The sequence below is a fragment of the Solea solea genome, chromosome 15, assembly GCF_958295425.1.
Source record: "Solea solea chromosome 15, fSolSol10.1, whole genome shotgun sequence".
NCBI classification, from domain to species: Eukaryota; Metazoa; Chordata; class Actinopteri; order Pleuronectiformes; family Soleidae; genus Solea; species Solea solea.
Genome location: NC_081148.1, coordinates 26,308,821 through 26,335,452, shown reverse-complemented (window position 1 = coordinate 26,335,452; position 26,632 = coordinate 26,308,821). Strand labels below are relative to the sequence as shown.

At 43.1% G+C, this 26,632-nt stretch overlaps 1 protein-coding gene across 3 annotated transcripts in view; it reads left to right on the top strand.

Annotated features, from left to right (window-relative positions):
- zswim8 (zinc finger, SWIM-type containing 8) overlaps nucleotides 1-26,573 on the top strand; it is a 34,821-nt gene extending 8,248 nt beyond the window's left edge. For 2 of the 3 annotated variants that reach the window (XM_058651156.1, XM_058651155.1), the window contains 24 exons: nucleotides 245-339; nucleotides 1,131-1,303; nucleotides 2,290-2,397; nucleotides 2,476-2,557; nucleotides 3,028-3,148; nucleotides 4,921-5,122; nucleotides 5,248-5,423; nucleotides 6,227-7,607; nucleotides 11,062-11,193; nucleotides 11,546-11,725; nucleotides 12,908-13,091; nucleotides 13,661-13,768; nucleotides 13,851-13,975; nucleotides 14,101-14,413; nucleotides 14,628-14,783; nucleotides 16,124-16,346; nucleotides 16,645-16,934; nucleotides 17,028-17,251; nucleotides 17,456-17,953; nucleotides 20,289-20,466; nucleotides 21,490-21,666; nucleotides 21,950-22,069; nucleotides 22,446-22,624; nucleotides 25,103-26,573. In XM_058651156.1, coding sequence (XP_058507139.1) covers nucleotides 245-339; nucleotides 1,131-1,303; nucleotides 2,290-2,397; nucleotides 2,476-2,557; nucleotides 3,028-3,148; nucleotides 4,921-5,122; nucleotides 5,248-5,423; nucleotides 6,227-7,607; nucleotides 11,062-11,193; nucleotides 11,546-11,725; nucleotides 12,908-13,091; nucleotides 13,661-13,768; nucleotides 13,851-13,975; nucleotides 14,101-14,413; nucleotides 14,628-14,783; nucleotides 16,124-16,346; nucleotides 16,645-16,934; nucleotides 17,028-17,251; nucleotides 17,456-17,953; nucleotides 20,289-20,466; nucleotides 21,490-21,666; nucleotides 21,950-22,069; nucleotides 22,446-22,624; nucleotides 25,103-25,306 — 5,629 coding nt within the window. In that variant the 3' untranslated portion in view covers nucleotides 25,307-26,573. The remainder of the gene's footprint in view (nucleotides 1-244; nucleotides 340-1,130; nucleotides 1,304-2,289; nucleotides 2,398-2,475; nucleotides 2,558-3,027; nucleotides 3,149-4,920; nucleotides 5,123-5,247; nucleotides 5,424-6,226; nucleotides 7,608-11,061; nucleotides 11,194-11,545; nucleotides 11,726-12,907; nucleotides 13,092-13,660; nucleotides 13,769-13,850; nucleotides 13,976-14,100; nucleotides 14,414-14,627; nucleotides 14,784-16,123; nucleotides 16,347-16,644; nucleotides 16,935-17,027; nucleotides 17,252-17,455; nucleotides 17,954-20,288; nucleotides 20,467-21,489; nucleotides 21,667-21,949; nucleotides 22,070-22,445; nucleotides 22,625-25,102) is intronic. The other variant, XM_058651157.1, reaches the window with a different exon arrangement.
- Nucleotides 26,574-26,632: the final 59 nt, after the last annotated feature.

Below are 26,632 nucleotides of genomic sequence, written 5' to 3'. Positions count from 1 at the left end.
GTGATGTGTAGTGCAGTGGATTAATTAGATCTGCTTCCACATAAAGACCAGTGGTATGTTTGTAGTGTAGACGGCTGACTGTGACCTCCTGTAACCTTCTGTTGACATAAGGTGTGTGTTGTTGTTGTTTATGTTGCTTTGTAAAGCACTCACCATGTATCACAGCAAAGTTTGACTATACTCAGTATAACGTTCACTAGTGAAGTCACCTGCTCTTTTCTCTTTCGTCGTCCTCCTGCCTCAGGTTATATTCCTGCCTGGCCAATGGGAGTCCAGATGAATTTCAACGTGGAGAGCAACTGTACAGGATCAGAGCTGTCAAAGACCCGCTTCAGATCGGTGGGTTTAAAGTTTCAAGTTTGCTTAGTATGACATGACACAGTCCACAGTACAACTGTAACAGACCCGATGATTTACACACTTCCGTCACTGCTGTGAAGGTTCTCTGTCATCCAGGTCAGTAGGAGTGTTTGTAGTGAGTGGAAAGGTACGGTTTGGTACAGTACACATGTTCCTGCATTTGCAATAGGAGTAATACCAGAATAACCAGCCTCAACTGTTCCATTTCTGGCACCTTTCCTTTGTGGCACCAGAGTAAAATGGTACAGTCTGAGTGGAGCGAGACCGGCTTCACCTATGACAGTCAGCTGTTTGTGTTGTAACCGAGACAAACAGCCACAAACAGCCACAAACTGAGCAGGGAAAAAAAGATCTGCTGGATGAGTGGTGTGTGTTGTGTCATCACCAGGTAAAGGTTCTGCCCTGAGTCCAAACACGAGCGAGACCCAGGGTCGTTCCATCCCGTACTATCCTGTACCAAACCCATGGAAATACAGTACTGTATCTAAACCTGAACCCTTGTACTTGGTAGTAACAGGGTCATAGAGGCAGAAGTGAGTCTGCAGAGCTTTCTGTCACTCTGGCTTTACTGGTGAAGCTGTTCTGCTTCAGTCGTGATGGAAAACACATCACTTCACCAGGCAACACAAACACAACCACTGACACACTGGATCAGTATTGTTCAAAGTAACTTGTCAAAGGTTTGAACGTGACCAGCATATGTTTGTATCTAAAAGTTACGTACTATAGCTCCATCCAAACATAAATATCTTCTTCTCTCATTTCCCCAGGCTTCCACCTCAGTGCCACAGTGGTGACCAGTCAGGCCGGTCAGTCTAAAGGAGCCTACAACGTGGCTGTTATGTTTGACCGCTGCCGCATCACTTCCTGTAGTTGCACATGTGGTGCAGGAGCCAAATGGTGTGCCCATGTTGTAGCGCTGTGTCTCTTCAGGATCCACAATGTGAGTGTTTGTGTCCACACACAAGAAAATCAACTTTAATAAACATGCTGAGGATTTTTGAAAAGGTTTTCAATGGATTTGTTTATCTTCAGTAGTGAAGACACATTGGAAAAGTGATTTTAGCCGGTGGACAAAGGGCTCACACTTATAAAATCTATATTAGATTATGTTTGCTGCTTTATCTCACCTTTAAAACAGCCTTTTGTAACAGGCAGCTGAAGATTACGTCACACTGTAAAGCACACCAGAGAAAATCTGTCCCACAACAGTTGTTGATCCACTCATTAGGACCATCACTAGGTCCAAATGTCTTCTTTTTGTAACTTCAGTGTTAAAAAGCTTCATTCAGATTAGAGCTGAAACGATTAATCGATTATTAATCCATTACTAAATTAATCGACAACTATTTTGATATATATCGAATAATAGGTTTGAAGCTTTTTTCATGATTAAAACAAGATTTCCGATTGTTTAAGCTCCTTAAATGTGAATATTTTCTTAATTTCTTTGCTCTGGATAAATCATTAAAAGTCAATGATTTTGGTTTGTGGACAAAGCAAGACATTTGAGAACATCATCATTTCCAGGTTTGACAAACACCGATCAACATTTTTAAGGTTTTCAGATATTCTGAACACCAAACGATTAATTGATTAATTGAGAAAATCATTGATTCATCGATATATGAATAATAATCGATTCATCGATTATGAAAATAATCGTTAGTTGCAGCTCTAATTCAGATTCACCTAATGGCCCTTTTCCACTCATGGCCTGGCTCGCCTCGCCTCGTCACATTACATGTCACGGCACGGTTTACCTGGTACCAGGTACTATGTTAGTTAACTGTGGCGAGGCGGTGGAAACACCATTAGTGACACAAACTCACGAAATGAAGCAGCAGAAGACCAGCAACTCAAGGGTCCCTGCCACAAACACAACACTAACTTATTAGTGTGTGTGTGTGTGTGTGTGTGTGTGTGTAGGCATCAGCAGTGTGTCTTAGGGCTCCAGTCTCTGAGTCTTTATCTAGACTGCAGAGGGACCAGCTCCAGAAGTTTGCCCAGTACCTCATCAGTGAACTGCCTCAGCAGGTAACATTCTCACTCCTAATAACAAGTACATGATGTTTCTATGATTTAGTTTGATGAACGGTTACTTTGTCTCTTCAGATCCTTCCCACCGCTCAGCGGTTGCTGGATGAGCTGTTGTCTTCTCAGTCCACTGCCATCAACACTGTGTGTGGAGCTCCAGGTGCAGTAGAGTTTTTGAATTGTCATGATGTTACATCCAGAGGCTACCTCACTTCATTCAGCCCATATCATGACTTATTTCCAGAGCTCACGTTAAGTATTTAGTAACAATATTTGAAAAATATGAGACAGGACTAAGAGTTTGTTCATTGCTCATCCCTCTGTCCATCCATCCATCAAACTGTTGGATGGATTACGTTGTGTTCCCTGCCTCAGTACCTGCCATGCTCGCACATCATGCATATTGAAGCAAACAGCCACTAGTGATGGAGAACATTAACTCCTCGGGCTTTTTTCCTTCCATGCAAACCAGGGGAATCGCCCCCTGGCTGCCGTTCAAGAGAAGTGCAGAAGTGGTGGCGTGTACATGTGTTTCCTATGTGCAGTCTATGGTTTAACATTACTTGTTTTTTTGAGAGGGAAGGGAATATTTCTGTTAATGTGTGTGTGTGTGTTTGTGTCCACGTGTAGACCCGACTGCAGGCCCTTCAGCTTCTGACCAGAGCACTTGGTATTTGGATGAGTCGACTCTCAGTGACAACATCAAAAAGACTCTACACAAGTTCTGTGGGCCGTCACCTGTTGTCTTCAGGTACACGCCCCTTATTTTACACTCAGACTCTTGATCAGCACTATTTTAAACCTCACAGCTATATTCAAACACGTCTCTCTGTAAATACGGTGCCAGTCAGGGCTGCGCTGTATATCGTAAATCTTCTCGTCATCGTGATATCGCTATAACAGCGACGCGCTTCTGCAGCGAGCGGCAGGCCGTGCGTGTGCAGCGTGCCTCACAACTCAGCGTCTGCATGCGGTCATATCAACACGCTCAGTGTTTCCTCCATCATTCATGTGGAGCAAGGCTTGACACACAACTAGTGAGCAGGAACACATGACGATGAAACACACACACACACACACACACACAGAGTGGAGTGAAAGTTGACTGGAATAAACAAAACATAACAAGCACATGTGAACGGACTGTTGAATTGTGGTGACGCCCTTTATTAAACCTGAGCAGTTATTAGCATCTATACTGTGCAGGTAAAAGAGGAATCATTTCCCTAAGGGGATTAATAAAATTAAAAATTCAGAATGACCATGACCCGTGTCTGTGTAGTGACACGCTGACGTGACAGAGTCAGGCAGACACATGATCGCTGTCCTCGCTGCGTCCAGGTGCTCCCACACCTTTTGATATTTTCGGGCAAGAAGGTGTTGGCTCGGCCGTCTCCTGCTGTTCACTGCATGTGCGACTCCCAGCAGAGATGTCTCACTCTGTATTAAAAGAAAAAGGTCAATAAAATGTTTGGGTTGATGTTTTGTTGACAACGCTGACTAATTGTTGCAGCTGAAGTATTCTGTACAAACTCTGCTGACTTTGGTCCTCACTTAAGTCTCAGTGTAACTGAGGAGAGGACAGAACTCCTCCAGTGGACAAAGCAGGAGAGCTTCTCTTAAGTTTGATACCAAAGCATTTGTGATAATATGTCATACAAACAAGCGACCCTCACAGACTTGGCCCCCACTAAAGCCTACTGTGTAAGTCTGTATGTGTGTGAGTGTGCTTTGACTCTTCCTGTGGACGCACCCCCAGTGTTTCCGTGTAGAAAGTCTATTCTGGATTAAAAATGTTTTAATCCAGAATAGATATTTTTTATGGCTTGTTTACAGTCTTGAAGTTGCTAAAGTGACTTCTCTCCTGGCAGTCATGTTTCCACTGAGAGTGTTACATTGTAATGTCTATGAATAGTTTAGGGTACGTCCTTTAATTATTACCCTACTGATAGCAACAGTCTGTGTGTATACATCACAGCCGTTGCTGAGGCTCAGTGTCAGGCACACAGGTAACCACAGATTAATATTCTCTCAGTTCATCCACACACACTCACACACTCACACACACAGAGAAGTCGTGTATTGTGGTGATTGCTGTGGTTGATTGAAGAACAACAGGTCTGCGGTGAATGCACATTTACTTGAAGTTAGCTCTGTGTCACTTTGCTGTGTTTTCATCATGGTACAGTTTGGTGAATGCAAAGCAACAGTGTAAACAGTAAATGTCCAGAATAATGAAGCAATACAGCGGGGACGGTCAGGACTCCTGACCTGCTGATGTGAAGACACTTAGCTGTAGTTGCTCCTGACGGCTGTGCCAGTAATGTGTGAATGTATAAATGAAAAGTGTTGTGTAAAGCAGCTTTAAACAGTTATCAAGCCCAGAAAAGCTCTCTCTCTATATATATATATATATATACACAGAGGATTTACCAGAGTTATCCAGAAACTAAAACAATGAAACACTGTGTGAGTGATGTGTCATTTCAGTCTTCAAGCTCTTTGTGTGCTTTGCATTGACAGTGATGTAAACTCCATGTACCTGTCGTCCACGGAGCCGCCCGCAGCTGCAGAGTGGGCGTGTCTGCTGCGACCACTGAGGGGCCGCGAGCCAGAAGGCATCTGGAACCTTTTGTCCATCGTCAGGGAGATGTTTAAGAGACGAGACAGCAACGCAGCGCCGCTTCTGGAGATCCTCACAGAGCAGTGTCTCACCTATGAACAGGTACGTCCTCACATCTACTGAGAATGATGAGGAACCAATATATACAGCTGCATCTCAGGAAACTATAATATGTTCCATTTAAGCTTCACTATTAATAAGTAACCTGTCTGTGTGAATGTGTTCAGATCATCAGCTGGTGGTACAGCGTCCGGACGTCAGCCTCCCACAGCAGTGCCAGCGGCCACACTGGACGCAGCAACGGCCAGTCAGAGGTGGCGGCTCACGCCTGTGCCAGCATGTGTGATGAGATGGTGGTGCTCTGGAGGCTGGCGGTGCTCGACCCGACCATGAGCCCCTGCAGGTCAGACCACTGGGACCATGTGATCACCGCTATTCAGACTATAAAAAGAACGATTGACGATATCGTTAGATAAACTACTAGTGACTAACGTGATAATTATCGTCATAAATTATTCTTTTTTTTATTACAGGAATTATTGCTAAAAACTCCTAAAATGTCTCTTGTATTGCATTTTTGCTGGAAATGCTCGTCCCTGCCCGTTCTCATGTGTTTTCCTACGTCCTCTTCACAACGTTGTTAGCAGAGCCGTAGCAACAGGTTGAGGAAAACTAGGCCCCCACAGCAATGACACATGTAAAATGTCGGGGTACCACCTAAAGGGGGCCCCACTAGTCTGTTCTATTATCTATGAGGTCAGTAAGGCAAGGCAAGGACAGGCAAGGCAAGTTTATTGGAGGCAGCGGCAAACAGAAAAGTCTTCCGTCTTGATTTAAAAGAGGTGATATTTGCAGCAGACCTGCAGTTTTCTGGGAGTTTGTTCCAGATATGTGGTGCATAGAAACTGAACGCTGCCTCTCCATGTTTAGTTCTGACTCTGGGTACACAGAGCAGACCTGTCCCAGACGATCTGAGAGTTCTGGATGCTTGGGTTAGTCTGGGAGTGCCATGTCAGCTTGTTGTGATCATTTTCATTTTCAATTCACTCACATAAAATATCAGCACTTTCCCCACGATTATCCCGACCATTCAAGTGATAGTTATCATTGTACCGCTGATACTTCACGTTGTAACATCACATCAGCACATTTATTATCAAACATCAACCCCAGTGAAAAATAAAGGCCGTGTTTGCTGTGTTCCAGGCGTCTGGAGCTGGCTGTCCAGTTGAAGCAGTGGCATCTCAAAGTCATTGAAATCGTGAAGCGGGGGCAACATCGGAAATCCTTGGATAAACTGTTCCAGGGCTTCAAGCCTGCGGTCGAGTCCTGCTATTTCAACTGGGAGGTTGCCTACCCACTGGAAGGCATCACCTACTGTAGTGCCGATAAGAAGAGCGCAAACTTCTGCTGGTCCAGAGCAGTGCAACATCAACGAGGAGTCAAAGCTGCCGCAGGGGGGGGTGGAGACGCGGAGTCAGGGGGAGTAGGGAGAGCTGAAGGTGGAGATTGTAAAGGAAGAGGCAGCAGTCACTTGTCCCAACAGGAGGTGGCAGTACGACCCAAGGAGACCATTCTGACCAAGAGGAAGGGGCTGTCTGTGAGCGGCGGCGGGGGGATGCTGGTCCGTCTTGGGGGGAGTGTCTCTCTGTCCCTGGACGATGGAGGTGTGAAGTGCATGTACAAAGGGCCAGGGTCCTCCTCTGGAGGAAAGCTGAAACTGACTCCTGGAGGTATAAAGGGTGCATCTGTTGGAGGTGCTGCAGGGAATGGAGGGTTAGGAGGCGGTAAGCACGGCAGCGCCAAGCGGAGAACCAGCAGTGAGGATAGCTCCCTGGAGCCGGACATGGCTGAGCTCAGTCTGGATGATGGCTGCAATCTGGCTCTGGGCGCTGAGGCAAGCAACACTTTTGAGTTCCTCCCTCCACCACCAGAGATGGTGCCGTCTCCGAGCCCCCTGCTGCGAGACTCTCGCAAGTACAACAGCAGCAGCACGGGAGGCAAGAACTTTGATACCAAGCGCATCGGCCTTAACGCGGCTGTACTTCCTGCTCCAGAGCCCACTCACCCCTGCTTCCCCTCCAAAGAGACGGTGGCAGGTGTTACGGACACGCCCAGTGCTGCAGAGAAGCAGGCGGAGGCGGAGCCGGAGCCGGAGCCGGAGGTGGAGTCTGTCCAGAACAAAGACGAAGATGTGGACTCACCTGACAGTAACCATCCATCCACCTCCAGCGCAACAGCAAGACCAGGCACCGCTCCAGCATCTGCAAAGGCACCGCGCGGCAACAGAGAGGTGGTGCCTGCAGGAGCTCCAGAAGCTGCAGAAGCTGCAGGAGCTGCAGGAGCTGCAGAAGCTGCAGAAGCTGCAGGAGCTGCAGGAGCTGCAGGAGCTGCAGGAGCTGCAGGAGCAGCGGCTGCAGGTGGACCAGCTGGAGGAGAAGCTGTGGGTGAGGACGACTATCAAGCGTACTACCTGAGCGCTGCCTCAGAGGAGGGAGCAGAGCGGCAGCTGACTGACAACCATCAGGAGGAAGAGCCAGACATCTTTGCTGGAATCAAACCTCTGGAGCAGGAAGGACGCATGGAGGTAAGGAACAAACACAAAGTGTTCACAGGTGTGGGTGTATATCACACTTGTAAGGTGCAGTCTCTGTAATGAGATTCATAGAGATTTAAGTTCTTGAATGTCTGTCACTGCTGCTTCAGGATGAGAGCGTGACCGTCTTTTATTGAGACGACCTCGACAGTCGAAGGTCAAAGCTTCATCTGGTGCAGGCTAGTTGTGTTCTTTATTTTGTAATTGGCCATATTTAAATAAATGTAATAGAACATAGGAAATGTTGTTCTTTTTTTAAAGACATTAAATGTTCATGAAAGTCACAGACATGTCACCTGGTGTTACCTGTGTGAGGTGCTCAGTGTGACGAGCCTCTCATTAACCTAAGACAGTAAAAGGAGTGGCCTAGAATGAAGTGAGAATTTTTTTACAAAATAATTACCAAATAATTTAATATATATATATATATATATATATATATGTGTGTGTGTGTGTATATGTAAAGATGTCATGTTTGTAAGCACACACATTGAGCAGTGGCTCAGTTCACTTATGTCTTGGACCAGCTGTGAATGCTGCAGATTCACTGATTCTAATCACATGTATTGTTTCAATACTTAACACTGAACTGTGAAGATTTGCACCTGGATCAACTACACACACAAACACACACGCACACGTTTTACATTCACGCTCCATGTTTTTAACTCCTGTAGGGTATAGTGTGAACTGTGTGACTGTGTCTGCAGAGACTCTGTATGTCCATGTTACAGTAAATATAAGTGTGCGACTGTGTCTGCAGGTTCTGTTTGCGTGTGCAGAGACTCTGTATGTCCATGTTACAGTAAATATAAGTGTGCGACTGTGTCTGCAGGTTCTGTTTGCGTGTGCAGAGGCTCTGTATGTCCATGTTACAGTAAATATAACTGTGTGACTGTGTCTGCAGGTTCTGTTTGCGTGTGCAGAGACTCTGTATGTCCATGTTACAGTAAATATAAGTGTGCGACTGTGTCTGCAGGTTCTGTTTGCGTGTGCAGAGGCTCTGTATGTCCATGTTACAGTAAATATAAGTGTGCGACTGTGTCTGCAGGTTCTGTTTGCGTGTGCAGAGGCTCTGTATGTCCATGTTACAGTAAATATAAGTGTGCGACTGTGTCTGCAGGTTCTGTTTGCGTGTGCAGAGACTCTGTATGTCCATGTTACAGTAAATATAAGTGTGCGACTGTGTCTGCAGGTTCTGTTTGCGTGTGCAGAGGCTCTGTATGTCCATGTTACAGTAAATATAAGTGTGCGACTGTGTCTGCAGGTTCTGTTTGCGTGTGCAGAGGCTCTGTATGTCCATGTTACAGTAAATATAAGTGTGTGACTGTGTCTGCAGGTTCTGTTTGCGTGTGCAGAGGCTCTGTATATCCATGTTACAGTAAATATTATAAGTGTGCGACTGTGTCTGCAGGTTCTGTTTGCGTGTGCAGAGGCTCTGTATGTCCATGTTACAGTAAATATAAGTGTGCGACTGTCTGCAGGTTCTGTTTGCGTGTGCAGAGGCTCTGTATGTCCATGTTACAGTAAATATAAGTGTGCGACTGTCTGCAGGTTCTGTTTGCGTGTGCAGAGGCTCTGTATGTCCATGTTACAGTAAATATAAGTGTGCGACTGTGTCTGCAGGTTCTGTTTGCGTGTGCAGAGGCTCTGTATGTCCATGTTACAGTAAATATAAGTGTGTGACTGTGTCTGCAGGTTCTGTTTGCGTGTGCAGAGACTCTGTATGTCCATGTTACAGTAAATATAAGTGTGTGACTGTGTCTGCAGGTTCTGTTTGCGTGTGCAGAGACTCTGTATGTCCATGTTACAGTAAATATTATAAGTGTGCGACTGTGTCTGCAGGTTCTGTTTGCGTGTGCAGAGACTCTGTATGTCCATGTTACAGTAAATATTATAAGTGTGCGACTGTGTCTGCAGGTTCTGTTTGCGTGTGCAGAGACTCTGTATGTCCATGTTACAGTAAATATAAGTGTGTGACTGTGTCTGCAGGTTCTGTTTGCGTGTGCAGAGACTCTGTATGTCCATGTTACAGTAAATATTATAAGTGTGCGACTGTGTCTGCAGGTTCTGTTTGCGTGTGCAGAGACTCTGTATGTCCATGTTACAGTAAATATAAGTGTGCGACTGTCTGCAGGTTCTGTTTGCGTGTGCAGAGGCTCTGTATGTCCATGTTACAGTAAATATAAGTGTGTGACTGTGTCTGCAGGTTCTGTTTGCGTGTGCAGAGACTCTGTATGTCCATGTTACAGTAAATATTATAAGTGTGCGACTGTGTCTGCAGGTTCTGTTTGCGTGTGCAGAGACTCTGTATGTCCATGTTACAGTAAATATTATAAGTGTGCGACTGTGTCTGCAGGTTCTGTTTGCGTGTGCAGAGACTCTGTATGTCCATGTTACAGTAAATATAAGTGTGTGACTGTGTCTGCAGGTTCTGTTTGCGTGTGCAGAGACTCTGTATGTCCATGTTACAGTAAATATAAGTGTGTGACTGTGTCTGCAGGTTCTGTTTGCGTGTGCAGAGACTCTGTATGTCCATGTTACAGTAAATATAAGTGTGTGACTGTGTCTGCAGGTTCTGTTTGCGTGTGCAGAGACTCTGTATGTCCATGTTACAGTAAATATAAGTGTGCGACTGTGTCTGCAGGTTCTGTTTGCGTGTGCAGAGACTCTGTATGTCCATGTTACAGTAAATATAAGTGTGTGACTGTGTCTGCAGGTTCTGTTTGCGTGTGCAGAGACTCTGTATGTCCATGTTACAGTAAATATAAGTGTGTGACTGTGTCTGCAGGTTCTGTTTGCGTGTGCAGAGACTCTGTATGTCCATGTTACAGTAAATATAAGTGTGCGACTGTGTCTGCAGGTTCTGTTTGCGTGTGCAGAGACTCTGTATGTCCATGTTACAGTAAATATAAGTGTGCGACTGTGTCTGCAGGTTCTGTTTGCGTGTGCAGAGGCTCTGTATGTCCATGTTACAGTAAATATAAGTGTGCGACTGTGTCTGCAGGTTCTGTTTGCGTGTGCAGAGACTCTGTATGTCCATGTTACAGTAAATATTATAAGTGTGCGACTGTGTCTGCAGGTTCTGTTTGCGTGTGCAGAGACTCTGTATGTCCATGTTACAGTAAATATAAGTGTGTGACTGTGTCTGCAGGTTCTGTTTGCGTGTGCAGAGGCTCTGTATGTCCATGTTACAGTAAATATAAGTGTGCGACTGTGTCTGCAGGTTCTGTTTGCGTGTGCAGAGGCTCTGTATGTCCATGTTACAGTAAATATAAGTGTGCGACTGTGTCTGCAGGTTCTGTTTGCGTGTGCAGAGGCTCTGTATGTCCATGTTACAGTAAATATTATAAGTGTGCGACTGTGTCTGCAGGTTCTGTTTGCGTGTGCAGAGACTCTGTATGTCCATGTTACAGTAAATATAAGTGTGCGACTGTGTCTGCAGGTTCTGTTTGCGTGTGCAGAGGCTCTGCACGCCCATGGTTACAGTAACGAGGCGTGCCGGCTGGCCGTGGAGCTGGCCACTGACCTGTTGGCTAACCCTCCAGACCTGAAGGTGGAGCAGCCACAGACCAAGGTACATGTCATCACATGTCCCAGCAGCCCGAGATACATTCTCCTGTGACCTTTGACCTCTTCTCTCCTTCTAATGTACAAACTCACCAGTCTGCATGTTGAACTGTGTAGTGGGATATTGAGCCTTTCTTCATGAAGGAAAGCCATCAGATTCTTCTCATATCTGTTTATCGCCATGATTACCATAGTGCCACTTTGTAACTCCAACAACAAATATTAACCATAAGGAAAAGAATAAGAACGTGTGAATGAGCTAATGAGAAGTGTTCGTTGTTAGTTATGTATTATTATTATTAATGATGAATTATTATTATTATTACTATTACTGTTATTGTGTCTGTCGTGGTGTTTAGGGGAAGAAGAGCAAGGTGTCGACCAGCCGTCAGACACAGGTGGCGACTAACACGCTGTCCAAAGCTGCTTTCCTCCTCACTGTCCTCAGTGAGAGGCTGGAGCTGCACAACCTGGCCTTCAGCACTGGCATGTTCTCCCTGGAACTCCAGAGACCACCGGCATCCACCAAAGCTCTGGAGGTCGCATTTATACATCATTATTGTTATTATTATTATTATTATTATTATTGTTATTATTTTTTATTATTAATATAAGTTTTATTATTAATATTAGTTTTATTATTGTTATTAGTATTATTATTATTATTATTTTTTATTGTTGTTATTATTATTTTGATTGTTATTAGCATTATTGTTATTATTAGTAGTATTATTAGTAGTAGTATTATTGCTATTGTTATTACTATTAGTATTATTATTGTTATTATTTTTATTGTTATTATTATTAGTATTATTGTTATTATTAGTAGTATTATTAGTATTATTATTATTATTATTAGTTTTATTATTGTTATTAGTATTATTGTTATTATTATTATTATTATTTATTGTTGTTATTGTTATTAGTATTATTATTGTTATTATTATTGTTATTACTATTAGTATTATATTATTGTTATTATTTTTATTGTTATTATTATTAGTATTCGTATTATTGTTATTAGTAGTATTATTATTGTTATTGTTATTACCATTAGTATTATTATTATTATTGTTATTATTATTATTTTTATTGTTGTTATTGTTATTAGTATTGTTGTTATTATTAGTAGTATTATTTTTGTTATTACTATTATTAGTATTCTTGTTATTATTATTATTATTATTAGTAGTAGTATTATTGTTATAATCAAATGATGAGGTTATATGAGCTCAGCTTCATCTAACTTTAAGTAGGTTCAGCTGCATCAGAGAGTTTAGTTTAGGGCTGCAAATGGTGATCATTTCTAGAGCTGAAACAATTAATCAATGAAATTGATTATTAATCGATTACTAAATTAATTATTTTGATAATCAATTAATCGGTTTGAAGCTTTTTTCATGATTAAAACAAGATTTCCGATTGTTTAAGCCTCTTAAATGTGAGTGTTTTCTTCATTTCTTTGTTCCGGATAACAAAGAAATCATTAATAGTTTATCATTTTCTGATATTTTATTGACCAAACAATTAATCGAGAAAATAATCGACAGATGAATCGATGATGAAAATAATCGTTAGTTGCAGATCTAATCGTTTCATTATGATTCATTGAGTGATTGTTTGGTCCATAATGTGATGAATGATGTCAGACATGTTGGTTCATGTTTAAACAAAATGATTCATCTTCATCTGAAATGTTTTTGTGTGTGATGACTGAGCAGGTGAAGCTGGCCTATCAGGAGTCAGAGGTGGTGTCTCTGTTGAAGAAGATCCCTCTGGGTCTGGTGGAGATGTCGGCCATCAGAGAGAGAGCTGAGCAGCTGAGAGACGGAAACTTCTGTGATTACAGACCGGTGCTGCCGCTCATGTTGGCCAGCTTCATCTTTGATGTCCTGTGTACTCCAGGTAAGCACCAATAATGTTCAAAAAGGATTCTAGTCATTGGCTTTTCTCTTTGTAGAAGATGTTGAGGATGTTTGGATCCACTTGGAATGTTCCATTCTAACAGTGTTTGTGTAGTTTGTGTAACATAGTGTTAAAACTGACTGCACAGGGTCATTTTCTACTGCCTTACTCCACATTTAAATCACTGTTGACCTGATGTTTATATTAAGAGGATATTATTTATGTAGCATTTTCATAATGTAACAAAATAACAAAATGTAGCTTTTACTTTAAAAAGATCATTAAATATCTAATAACACAGAAGTCGATAAATAAGAATTTAGGACCTGGGCTTGTAACCCGAAGGGTTGCCGGTTTGACTCCCCACCAGGTCAGAAAAGGGCTGGGTTACCCCTGAGCAAGGCACCCAACCCCCATTACTCCCCGGGAGCTGCTCCTCAGTCTAGGAAGGTTTCTAGGAGAGGAAGAGTTAAACAGAGAGGGACTGATAAAGTTCACTCATTTAAAACTTGAACTTATTGAATTTTGAACTCCATGAAATAACATCCCTTTTGCTCTTCTCCATATTGTTTGTGCAGTGGTGTCCCCAACAGGGTCCCGTCCACCGAGCCGTAACCGTAACAACGAGATGCCCGGTGATGAAGAGCTGGGCTTCGAGGCAGCTGTTGCTGCATTAGGTAAAAACGGGATGTCGTTCTTCACTGTTCCTGTCTCGTATGTCGTCTGCTGATCCTGTTTCTCACCTCTGCTTGTCTCCAGGCATGAAGACCACGGTCAGCGAGGCAGAACATCCTCTTCTCTGTGAGGGAACCAGGCGCGTGAAGGGTGACCTCGCTCTGGCCCTCATGATCACGTATAAGGACGACCAGAGCAAGCTGAAGAAGGTAGCCGTCAGTCATGTTTGTAAACCACTCACTCTCCTCCACCAAAGTCCTGGCAAATCATTACAAGGAAGAATAATCAATATCAAGTAGTTAAAACTCTAATTGTGTCTCTCTCATATCCACAGATACTTGATAAGTTGTTGGACAGGGAGAGTCAGACCCACAAGCCTCAGACTCTCAGCTCCTTCTACTCCAGTAAGCCAGCAGCCGGCAGCCAGCGCAGCCCGTCCAAGCACACTATCTCTGGCCACAGCGGGGTGGGCGGAGCTACAGGGGGAGTCTCCAAACACGCACCTTCATCTTCCTCTTCAGCGCCCACTGTGACAGCCTCTTCCTCTGCTGTGACACTGGCTGCAGAAGAGGTCGCTCGTCAGGCCGAACTACAGCCAGTGCAAAGCAGCACAGCAGGGGAGAGCACTGCTGAGACCAGGGAGCATGGTGAGAGCACACACACACACACACACACACACACACACACACACACACTGCTGAGACCAGGGAGCATGGTGAGAGCACACACACACACACACACACACACACACACACACACACACACACACACACACACACACTGCTGAGAGCAGGGAGCATGGTGAGAGCACGCGCACAGACTTGATTGTAAGACAGTATCTTGTGTTTTGTGACCTCACAGTATCAGATGGGCCTCCGTCATCCAGTGACCAGCAGAATGAGACGGCTCCGTTTAAGCTGGAGGTCACTGTTCCCAGTCGACTAGCATTGGGCGCGCGCTGTGGTTACAGCCAACGCTGCTGGGGCTCACCTGTGCGACAGAAGAAGAAACACACTGGTACAATAATGCTCTGCAGATAATCCATTCATTTGTTGATTATTTTATCAGTTATTTCATGAGTTGTTTGTTCCACAAAATGTTGATCTGTTTGTCCAAAACCTCAAATGATGATGTTCTTAATTGTGTTGTTTGTTCACAAACCAAAATAATTCATTTCAAAGCATTTCCTTGTTATTTGGAGCAAAGGAACCAGAAAAGATTCACATTTAAGAAGCTAATAGTTGCCATTTAATTCAGTAATTGATTGAATAATGGATAAGTTGTTGCAGCCCTGCTGGATGTTCTGTTTCCACCAAGTGCTCCTGGTGCACTTCTTTTTCATTGACTCAGCAGTAAACCACCACAGCTGTTCAGTTCATCAGCTTCATAGATATTAGGACATCATAAAAGAATTCAAAGTCGAGTGGGACTCAAAATAGGGCTGGGCAGTATATAGATGTTATATAGTGTATTTAGGGCTGGGCAGTATATAGATGTTATATAGTGTATTTAGGGCTGGGCAGTATATAGATGTTATATAGTGTATTTAGGGCTGGGCAGTATATAGATGTTATATAGTGTATTTAGGGCTGGGCAGTATATAGATGTTATATAGTGTATTTAGGGCTGGGCAGTATATAGATGTTATATCTGCAGGAGTGATCATTTTTTATTTAATCAATTTATGAAATACACTAGTTATAAATGAAAGAGTACATACTGTATATTGATTAAAACATACATGGCATTGATTAAATTAAATTAAATTAAATTAAATTAAATTAAATTAAATAAATGTTACAGTCTATTTACAATGTATTTACAGAGTATTTTACTGTGTATTTACAGTATATTTTATAGTTTATTTTCAGTGTATTTACAGTATATTTTACAGTGTATTCTACGGTGTATTTTACACTTTATTAACAGTGTATTAACAGGGTATTTTACAGTGTATTAACAGGGTATTTTAGAGTGCATTTACAGTGTATTAACAGGGTGTTTTACAGTGCATTTACAATGTATCTACAGTGTATTAACAGGGTATTCTACAGTGTATTGTCACTCTGAATCTTTGAGAAGCACAAACCTCTTCATGGGTCCAGAGAAACCCTGTGTGCAGCTTTATTTCCTCAGTGTTTTTAAATACTTATTCCCATTGTCTGTCAACACATCACTGTAGTGCAGTGTGTGTAGTTTCATCTTGAAGGTTTAACTAAACACTGGACACTGCGTAACACACACACACACACACACACACACACACACACACACATGAAATGAAGTGGTATTTGTTTTCATGCCACTCGTCATGTATCATACTCAGAGTGTTGATGTGGAGTGTGGTTTGTGCTCAGGCATGGCAAGTATCGACAGCAGTGCTCCAGAAACCACCTCAGACAGTTCCCCCACCCTCAGCCGCCGCCCACTCCGGGGCGGCTGGGCCGCAGCATCGTGGGGGCGGGGCCAGGACAGTGACAGCATCAGCAGTTCATCATCAGATTCGTTGGGCTCCTCCTCCTCCAGCGGCTCTCGTAGGGCAGGGGGCGGGGCCAGAGCAAAGAGCAATGACACCAGCAGGTAAATATACTCTTTTTTTTTACTCGGTCACAGTGAGTGAAAGCACATTATCAGGGTCAGTGGGAGGAGTTACAAGAGACTGTGATGATTTAAAGGTGTCAAACTCATCCACATGTCTTTTCTCCTCCTCCATCCAAACAAAGGGTTCACTTTGAGTTTTCACAATAGAGGATGAAATCACAGTAGTTTTTATTTTAAAAAAGGAAAGCTAAACCTCTCACTCTCTCTGAAATCATCTGTCATTGGTCAGAGTCTGAGAACAATGCTTATACCATGTTCCTCTTCTTTGTATGTCCAGGTACAAAGGGCGGCGCCCAGAGTGCCATGCCCCCCACGTACCCAATCAGCCGTCAGAGGCCGCAGCACATTTTTACTTTGAGCTGGCCAAGACGGTGCTGATCAAAGCCGGAGGAAACTCGTCCACCTCCATTTTCACTCAGCCCTCAGCCAGTGGGGGCCACCAGGGGCCCCACAGGAACCTCCACCTGTGCGCCTTTGAAATCGGCCTGTACGCCCTTGGACTACACAACTTTGTCTCTCCCAACTGGCTCTCCAGGACCTACTCCTCTCATGTGTCCTGGATCACTGGTGAGTGAGTGAGTGAGTGAGTGAGTGTGAGTGTGATTGTGTAAGGTAGTCAGTAACACTGATGTCGTGTGTGTGTGTGTGTGTGTGTGTCAGGCCAGGCCATGGAGATTGGCAGTGCTGCTCTGAACATCTTGGTGGAGTGCTGGGACGGTCACCTGACTCCTCCAGAGGTGGCGTCCTTAGCAGACCGAGCGTCGCGGGCCAGAGACCTTAACATGGTGCGGGCGGCAGCAGAGCTGGCCCTGAGCTGTCTGCCTCACGCTCATGCTCTGAATCCTAATGAGATCCAGAGAGCACTGGTGCAGTGTAAAGAGCAGGTACTGTGTGGGATTTTATTCTAATAAAAACTCACTCAAACAGATTTTTTATTGTGTAAACTGTATATGATTGAACTGACACATGTTTGTATGTTAAAATGAAAAGTCCTGTGTGTCCCCCTGTGTCTCACCCTGTGTCTCACCCTGTGTCTCACCCTGTGTCTCACCCTGTGTCTCACCCTGTGTCTCACCGTGTGTCTCCAGGACAACGTGATGCTGGAGAAGGCCTGCATGGCAGTAGAGGAAGCAGCTAAAGGAGGGGGCGTGTATCCTGAGGTTCTGTTTGAAGTGGCTCATCAGTGGTACTGGCTGTACGAGCAGTCTGTGGGCGGGGGCTCGGCCCAGCAGAGGGAGACGTCTGGACGTTGCGGGGCCAACGGGGGTTCGGGCAGGAGGTCACAGGAATCCACCTGCGTGGTCCTGGACGGCGGGGTCAACATGGAGTCTCAGGGGACGGCGACCGTCACGGCCTCGGTCACGGCGGCGGCCGTGGTGCCCGTCATCTCCGTGGGCTCCACCATCTACCAGTCCCACGCCATCGCGGGCCAGGCCATGGCTCACCCTCACACCCAGGGCCTCCACCCCTACACCACCATACAGGCCCACCTCCCCACTGTGTGCACCCCACAGTACCTGGGACACCCTCTGCAGCATGTCCCCCGCCCCACTGTCTTTCCTGTGACTGGAGCTGCTTATCCACAGGTCAGAGGTTTCCTTCAAATATTAAGGGCTGCTTCATTTTTCTTTATCATGTACAAAAAGGCTTCATTTTCATTTAAAAGTCTCTAACGCTGCATTTAAGACACCTTAAAACAAAAACCCTTTATTCATGTGGTGCAGTGTATTCTCACATGAACCTGCATCCAGTCAACAAAGCGTTTATAATAATACAACAGTAATATTGTGACCTTTAGTTTATTTTAATGTTTAGAAACAGTACTTTCCTTCTGACTGTCTGACTTTCCCTTCGTGTTGTTTGTCATTATTAATAATAATAACAACAATAACAATAATAATAATAATAATAATAATAATATGTTCCCAGTTTATGGAAGTGTATGGGATGGCTGATCCCAGTAACTGTTACTGTTAAATTAACACAGCACATTTTTACATTTGGTTTCATTGTTTTATTTCAATTGTTTGTCTCTTTGAAATTTTATTTTTTATTCATCATTTTCTCATAAATTGCTGTTACACGTCTACAAGCCACACAGGGGCAATGGTGCGGCATTTACAGAGACTCCGTCTTGTTTTCTGACATAGATAATCATTGCTCTGTCCTCTCTGTTGTTTATTTACTTTCAACTTACATGTTTATATGTTTGTATGTATGTATGTGTATATGTTTGTATGTGTTTGTATGTATGTGTATATGTTTATATGTTTGTATGTATGTGTATGTTTGTATGTATGTGTATATGTGTATGTTTGTATGTTTATATGTGTGTATGTATGTGTATATGTTTGTATGTATGTGTATGTTTATATGTTTGTATGTTTATATGTGTGTATGTATGTGTATATGTTTGTATGTATGTGTATGTTTATATGTTTGTATGTTTATATGTGTGTATGTATGTGTATATGTTTGTATGTATGTTTATATGTCTATATGTGTGTATGTGTATATGTTTATATGTATGTGTATGTTTATATGTTTGTATGTATGTGTATATGTTTATATGTTTGTATGTATGTGTATGTTTATATGTTTGTATGTATGTGTTTATATGTTTGTATGTATGTGTTTATGTTTGTATGTATGTGTATATGTTTATATGTTTGTATGTATGTGTATATGTTTATATGTTTGTATGTATGTGTATATGTTTGTATGTATGTGTATGTTTATATGTTTGTATGTATGTTTATATGTTTGTTTGTATGTATGTGTATATGTTTATATGTTTGTTTGTATGTATGTGTATATGTTTATATGTTTGTATGTATGTGTATGTGTTTGTATGTATGTGTGTATCAGAGGTTGTGCTAGACTTTTTCGTTGTCTGTCATTTTGAGTGACAGGGTCATAAAAATCCTGTCATAATCCATTTTTACCGGTCCCTTTAAATGATAATAATGACATATTCAATTGCTTTGTTCATATTGCAGTGGAATATGAACAGTTCACCTGTGGTCTCACACCTTCCTCCTGGTCCACATGGACTTAAATCGCGTGCCTGCTTGCGCGTAGTTGCGCGTGGTAGTAAATCCCGCAACATGCGCTCCTTCTGCACCAGTGGATCAGCTGCACCGGTCACAGACGCGCTCCAAAGCCTCCTGTCCATAGCTCTTTAACACGCTGTCAGCACTACAAGGATAGCGAGATGCATTGAGTACGGTGTCCAGGTCAGAAATGATGCTCAGATTCTCCGATGGGAATCTTTATTTTGTCGCACAACATTTTTCTATCCGCCCTCCTCAGCCAGGAGAACTCCCGCTCCCACTGAACTCGCCTAACCTCCTTACTGCCGCTGAGGCCAAGGGCTGAGTTTGTCCTTCATCTGCATCTATCCCTCTTTTTTCACCTCTTTTATCAACATAGTTTTTAGGGCTGTGAATTGCAATCTGTCAAAATGACGGATGGCTCTCAGATTTTCCGTCACCGTTTTTTTAAAACGGTGACGGAAAATATTCGGTTAACGCGACCCCTGGTGTATATGTATGTATATGTGTATATGTTTGTATGTATGTATGTGCATATGTTTGCATGTATGTATGTATGTATGTATGTGTATATGTGTATATGTTTGTATGTTTATATGTATGTATGTGCATATGTTTGTATGTATGTATGTGTATATGTTTGTATGTATGTATGTGTATATGTTTGTATGTATGTATGTATGTATGTATGTATGGTTGGTAGTGTTGAAATTGAAATGCTATTTTGGGACAAATTCATTTATGGAAATAATGAACCTTGTTGCAGGGTTAGCCCATTGTTGCAAACAGTTCTATCATCAGATGAATCCTCAAAGTGTTACTGTTGTTAAATGAACACTGTTTTGCTCTGTATTTGTTGCCTCTTCAGGGAATGCACCCAGCGTTTATCGGGGCTCAGTTCCCGTTCTCCGTGGCCACTGGCCCACAGCCACCCATGACAGCCACAGCTGTGACTTTCCCTGGTGTCCCCGTCCCATCCATGACTCAAATAGCCGTCCATCCCTACCACACTGAGAGCGGCCTGCCGCTCAGCACCACTGTAGCAGGTGAGGACTGTCTCTCTGTGTGGCTACTCTGTAGCAGAGTAAGCTTTTAATTTAGATCTGAAGGGTTGGTAGGTTTACTTGACCCACAGGAAAAACACATTTTTAGCCATTAAAAACAAGGTTAATCTAATCTGTGTGTATGTTTAGGCTTCAGTGTGTAACTTCTGTTGCCCCACAACCCCCACCTCTAAGGAATTCTCAGTAATGACCAAAAAGTGATCTAGCATCACCCCATCCTTTCACTGCCCATCTGAAAAGTGCAATCTCGTAAATTAAGACTTTATTCTCATGACTTTAATCTCATAAATTTACAACTTTAATCTCATACATTTACGACTTTAATCTCATAAATAAAGACTTTAATCTCATAAATTAAGACTTTATTCTCATAAATGTACGACTTTATTCTCATAAATTAAGACTTTATTCGCAAAGTCTGTGAATTGTTTTCCCTCAATGTGGCCCTATGACTCCCTAACCCACTATGGGAGATTCTTTTTGCTTAAAACAAGAACTTTTCAGTCCTCTCTCTAGTACGACTGTTTGTCAGTGTGTCCGTCTGTCCTTAGATAAAACTCCTCTCTTCCTGTGTTCTATAGTCTATATATATATATATATATATATATATATATATATATATATAAGTCTATATATCTGAGTTATTAGCTGATGGGACACAGAGCGCTGGGTCTGTTCCCGCCTCCTTTACTGTGTTTGTGATAATTGTGTACACAAAAATAACACAACAACTCTGGTGTGCTGTGACGTTGGTGCAGGGAGTGAGGGAGTGAGAAAAGTGGCACAAACTTCATTTCAAAGTAAAAGCTTTTATGGTGAATATTTGCAGGGCCAGTAGATTAAGTTGAGTGTGTATTAAAAATGAAAATTTCAAAGACAAACTTTAAGTAAAACCAGCAGCAGATCAGAAACACATGATGACGTGTGTGTGTGTGTGTGTGTGTGTGTGTGTGTGTGTGTGTGTGTGTGTGTGTGTGTGTGTGTGTGTGTGTGTGTGTTGGACAGTCGGCAGCGTCCATGCGGGCCAGACCATCCAGACCATCCAGGGAGCGTCCATGCCGTCCCTCTCCTCACAGCCCGGCTCCATGGTCAGCACTCACACTTTCCTGGCAGAGGACGAGCAGCACAGTCAGCCCATCAGCCAGCAGGGGCTGCACCACCTGCACTCGGCCTACAGAGTTGGTAAGGAGCTAGTGAAGCTCACTTACATGTCTCCTTCTTTCCTTCACTCTGCATCTTAGCTCCTTATCAGCAAGAGAGAGACACGAGGAGAGTGAAGACTCACAAATGTTTGGAATTATTACTGTAGGAAGTTAGACAGGATTAAAAATCTGCACTTTAATGTGGAGGTGTGGGATTTAGATGACGAGCTACATCCTCACTCGTGGCTCCTCGAGGAGCATTTAAGGTCTGACGGTAACGTGTGTGTGTGTGTGTGCGTGTGTGCGTGTGTGCGTGTGTGCAGGCATGCTGGCATTAGAGATGCTGGGTAGAAGAGCTCACAACGACCATCCTAACAACTTCTCCAGGAGTCCTCCTTACACTGAAGATGTGAAGTGGCTGCTGGGACTGGCTGCTCGGCTCGGTGAGCCTGACTTTCTCCTTAAGTGTCACTGTGATGTTTAAGTGATAGTTAAGGGTTTTATGTGGTCCTATAAGATCCTGTAAGATCCTGTAAGGCCCTGTAAGGTCCTGTAAGGTCCTGTAAACTAAAGGCTAACTGTATGAACTCTAATCCAGATGAAGTCTACAGGATTATAGTAGTACGGTACTGTCACATGTACTAAAGTCCTGAGAGAAAGTGTTTAGTAAATTTGTGTCTCTCTGGTTAATCTGGTTAATCTCAACATTTACTGCGGCCTGATTGACAGGTTGGGTTAGTCGTAGGAATAAGAAAGTAACGTAAAGTTAAGAATGTTAATCCAACACTTGTCTCTCTTTCTTCTCTTCTTCTCTGTCAGGAGTCAACTATGTGTACCAGTTCTGTGTGGGAGCAGCAAAAGGTGTCCTCAGTCCGTTTGTCCTGCAGGAGATCATCATGGAAGCGCTGCAGAGGCTAAACCCCGCCCACATCCACGCCCACCTCCGGACACCTGCTTTCCATCAGCTTGTCCAGCGCTGCCAACAGGCTTACCTGCAGGTAGGACACGCCTCCATCCTCACCTCAGCCTGACCTGCGTTCAAAATTAAGGCACAAGTGTCAGACTGTTGTTGTGTTCCAAAAAAATGGGGGCGGGACCATGGTGGAAAAGAGCCACAACAGTCCGGGGGCCGTTTCAGAAAGCAGGTTTAGTGAAAACTCTGAGTTAGTTAACCCTGAGATGAGGGAAACTCATATATACATACTCCGTGAACCTAACCTGCTCGCAACAAACCCTGAGTTTCTCTGTGTCTCCTCCTCCTCCTGCTGAGCCTGAAGCAGCTGTCTGACACTCGTCTCATTTCCTCATTCATAGTCGATATCAAAACACGTATTAGAGCGCATTCACCTGCCAAATTAATGACATTTACATCTTTCAAAACATCGAAATCCCAATCAGATGTTACTTCCAGTGTGCGGACTATACCCTGGGTTTAGGGGGGGCTCACGTATTTCGGGGGGGGGTCGCAGGATGGACACTTGCGCGTGCCTCAGAGTGAGGACTCGCCTCGGGGCGACACGACACGAAACGACACGACACGACACGGTTTAGGTACATACTCAACTCAACACATCCATTATTACAAGCCTGTACGTCTACTTACCTTAAGTCAGCTCTTATCACCACATGTCGACTCCAACCTCCACACACGCATCAAATCTTAATCAAATCTTAATCAAATCTTAATCAAATCTTAATCAAATGTTAAGAGGGCTGCTTCCCCCGTAGTTCACACCAACAGTGTGCACATTAATAAATAATAATAATAATGACTTGGATTTATAAAGTGCGAAATCTTAATGTTTGACAGCCTTTCAGTGAGTGTGTTTATATATAGTCATGAAATAGTGTTGAGCAAAATGTTTTCATGTAAAATAGAGTCAAAAAAGTGAGTCAGTTTGAACATGGACACTTTTATATTTATACGTCCATAAGTATCAGTATCAGTTTGATCCATATTCTCATCTTCAGTTTGTGTCTCGTCAGGTTACAGCTGAATAAATATCAAACCAAATGTAACATAATGTCAGGACTGCAGCATTTTATCATCCATTCATGAAAGGAAAGTCTGTTAAATGATGAACCAGTGGATTACGCTGTATAAAATGTAATAGTGTTCGTTTATTGACTAAATGTCATGGTCATTGGCATGTGTTCATATTTCTGCTCAACTGGATTAAAATGGAGGCTGTGCTCTTTGTTTACCTGTTGCCATGGTGAATCATAGTATCAGAGCTCCACTGAGCTCCACTGAGCTCCACTGATTCCCAACACACACCCTTAACTCAGAGTGAACATACTCGGAGTGGAATGAACTAATGCTGATCAGCTGTTCTGAAACCCAAAACTCAGAGTTGGTCAACCTAGAGTTAAGGTTTAACTCAGAGTTTGTTGAACCTGCTTTCTGCATCATGTTCTAGTGAAGGAGTGATTGTCTGTTTACTGACTAAACCTCTGAACCACCGTTTTGTTGTTATTTACTTGTTATTTATGTTATTTACTTGTTATTTGTTATTTATTTGTTATTTACTTGTTATTTACTTGTTATTTACTTGTTATTTGTTATTTACTTGTTATTTATTTGTTACTTATTTGTTATTTACTTGTTATTTATTTGTTATTTACTTGTTATTTGTTATGTACCTGTTATTTACTTGTTATTTATTTGTTACTTATGTTATTTACTTGTTATTTGTTATATAATTGTTATTTGTTATTTATTTGTTATTTACTTATTTACTTGTTATTTTTTGTTATTTATTTTTTATTTGTTATTTACTTGTTATTTATTTGTATTTTTTATTTATTTGTTACTTATTTGTTATTTACTTGTTATTTATTTATTTACTTGTTATTTATTTGTTATTTACTTGTTATTTATTAGTTGATTCAGGTTTAGTTTAAAGTGTTGAAATCATAGCTGATGTTCACCAAACTCCAGCTGCTGCATTAACTTTTTACCGTGGTCCACCAGACCACGCCCCCTGCACTGGTGGCATTTTTCAAAATCGGGAATTGGGCGTAACCCAATAATCCTTAAATGAACGGAGTCGTTGGCTAACATGAGCCTTTAGGAGCATTTAAGTCAGTGGGAGCAGACCCAGGAAACACCTCTGTAGGCTGGTGTCAGTCATCTGGGTTTGATGCAGGCCACTAAGGGAGGAAGAGGAGCGACTAAGGGAGGAAGAGGAGCTCAACGAACAGAGGGGGACCGCCGTGATCTCGACCAACTGTAGTGGTTTCACGGCACGGGTCGGGAGGCCTGTTAGCATGGCGTTAGCATGGTGTTAGCAGGGTGTTAGCAGGGTGGTAGCAGGGCGTTAGCAGGACATTAAGTAGTTGAGACGAGAGTAGACCAGAGCCTGTACGAGGGCCGAACTGCTCCACGCTGAGCTTCTCGTGACTCTTAGAACATTTCTCTGTGTAGAATCTGATTATTGTGCGACTGTCACAACTGTGTGTGTCTCTGTGTGCAGTACATCCACCACCGGCTCATCCACCTGACACCTGCAGACTACGACGACTTTGTCAACATCATCCGCAGCGCGAGAGGAGCGTTCTGTCTGACGCCTGTGGGCGTGATGCAGTTTAACGACGTGCTGCAGAACCTGAAGAGAGGCAAACAGACCAAGGAGCTGTGGCAGCGCATTTCCCTAGAGATGGCAACCTTCTCACCCTGATCCTGGTCCTGGTCCTGGTCCTGGTCCTGAGGCTGAGGCTGAGGCTGCCTCCAACACTGCTACTGCCACTACATCTGCTGCTGTGTGGTTCCTCTGCAACACAACACAACACAGCACAGAGACAGGACAATCACCACAGAGACTTTTTATAAACCTGCTCTCTTCTTCTTCTTCTTCTCTTTTCCACTGACTCCTCCTCACTCATTCTTTTTCCTTGGTTCATGTTGGTGTAACTGTGGAAATTAAAAAGTGTACTCCTTCCTTTCTGCATCTAATCCATCTTTTCCATTTCCCCCACACTGAAGACATTTGATGGGTCTGTCTGTCTGTCTGTCTGTGTCTGTCTGTCTGTCTGTCGCGCCTCCATCCTCACTTTATTTCCAGTGTTTCCTAGTTTTTCTACAGTTGTGTTTGTGGATGCGAGTGCTGATGCTGTGGATGTGCAGTGTGGGAGAAAAGGAAAAAACACAAGTTTAATAAGAGAAATGTGAGGATTTTTTCAGTATTTTGTTGAATCTTTTTTGATATTTTGTATAGAATCTGAATGCAGATAGAAATGGGAGCGAGAGTGTGAGAGAACATTAAAAGGTGCTGTTGCTGTGGATCCACATTGACATTTCTGCCTGACGAGCGACACGGACACAACTTCAGAGTCCGGCAAAGCAGGACCACACTCACTCTTCCTCTATGTTAGAACCAGGTCCAGGATGTTCTGTTCTCACCTGAGCTGATCGTGTGGTTGTATGAGATATTGACACAGTCATGATATATTATGTCACTGTTCTGACACGCGAGCCCCAAAGTCCAGAGAAAATCTGTGTTTGAAGTCAGGAGAAGTCGGCTTACGTCAGTGAAAGCAGCAACAATGTTTCCATGTTGAGCTTCAAACACAAACTATGATTCACTGTCAAAGTTTGATTAACGTTCAGATTTCATACGTGATCTCCCACACACACACACACACACACACACACACACACGCTCGCTCATGTACCTGTGGTGCTGTTTCTCTGTGTCCAGGCTCTGACTCTGCTGGTTGTGAACGTGCCTCTCTGATTGGCTCGAGGGCCTCGCAGGCAAAGGGCGACTTCGTAGAAAATGTACTGTGATATTTTTGTATTCCTCAACCAAGTGTAGCTTGATTGAAAAGTTCTATATGTGACGATTGCTAAAGGTTCTAAATTAGAGTGAAAAACGAAATAAAAAAAACGTAAAAGCAATACTGAATGTGTAGAGTTTACTTAATAAAGTTATTTCAAAATGCTAACATGTCGTGACTGGTGTGGGCTTTTATGACGACGTGCAGCCGTCGTGCTGTGTTTCATT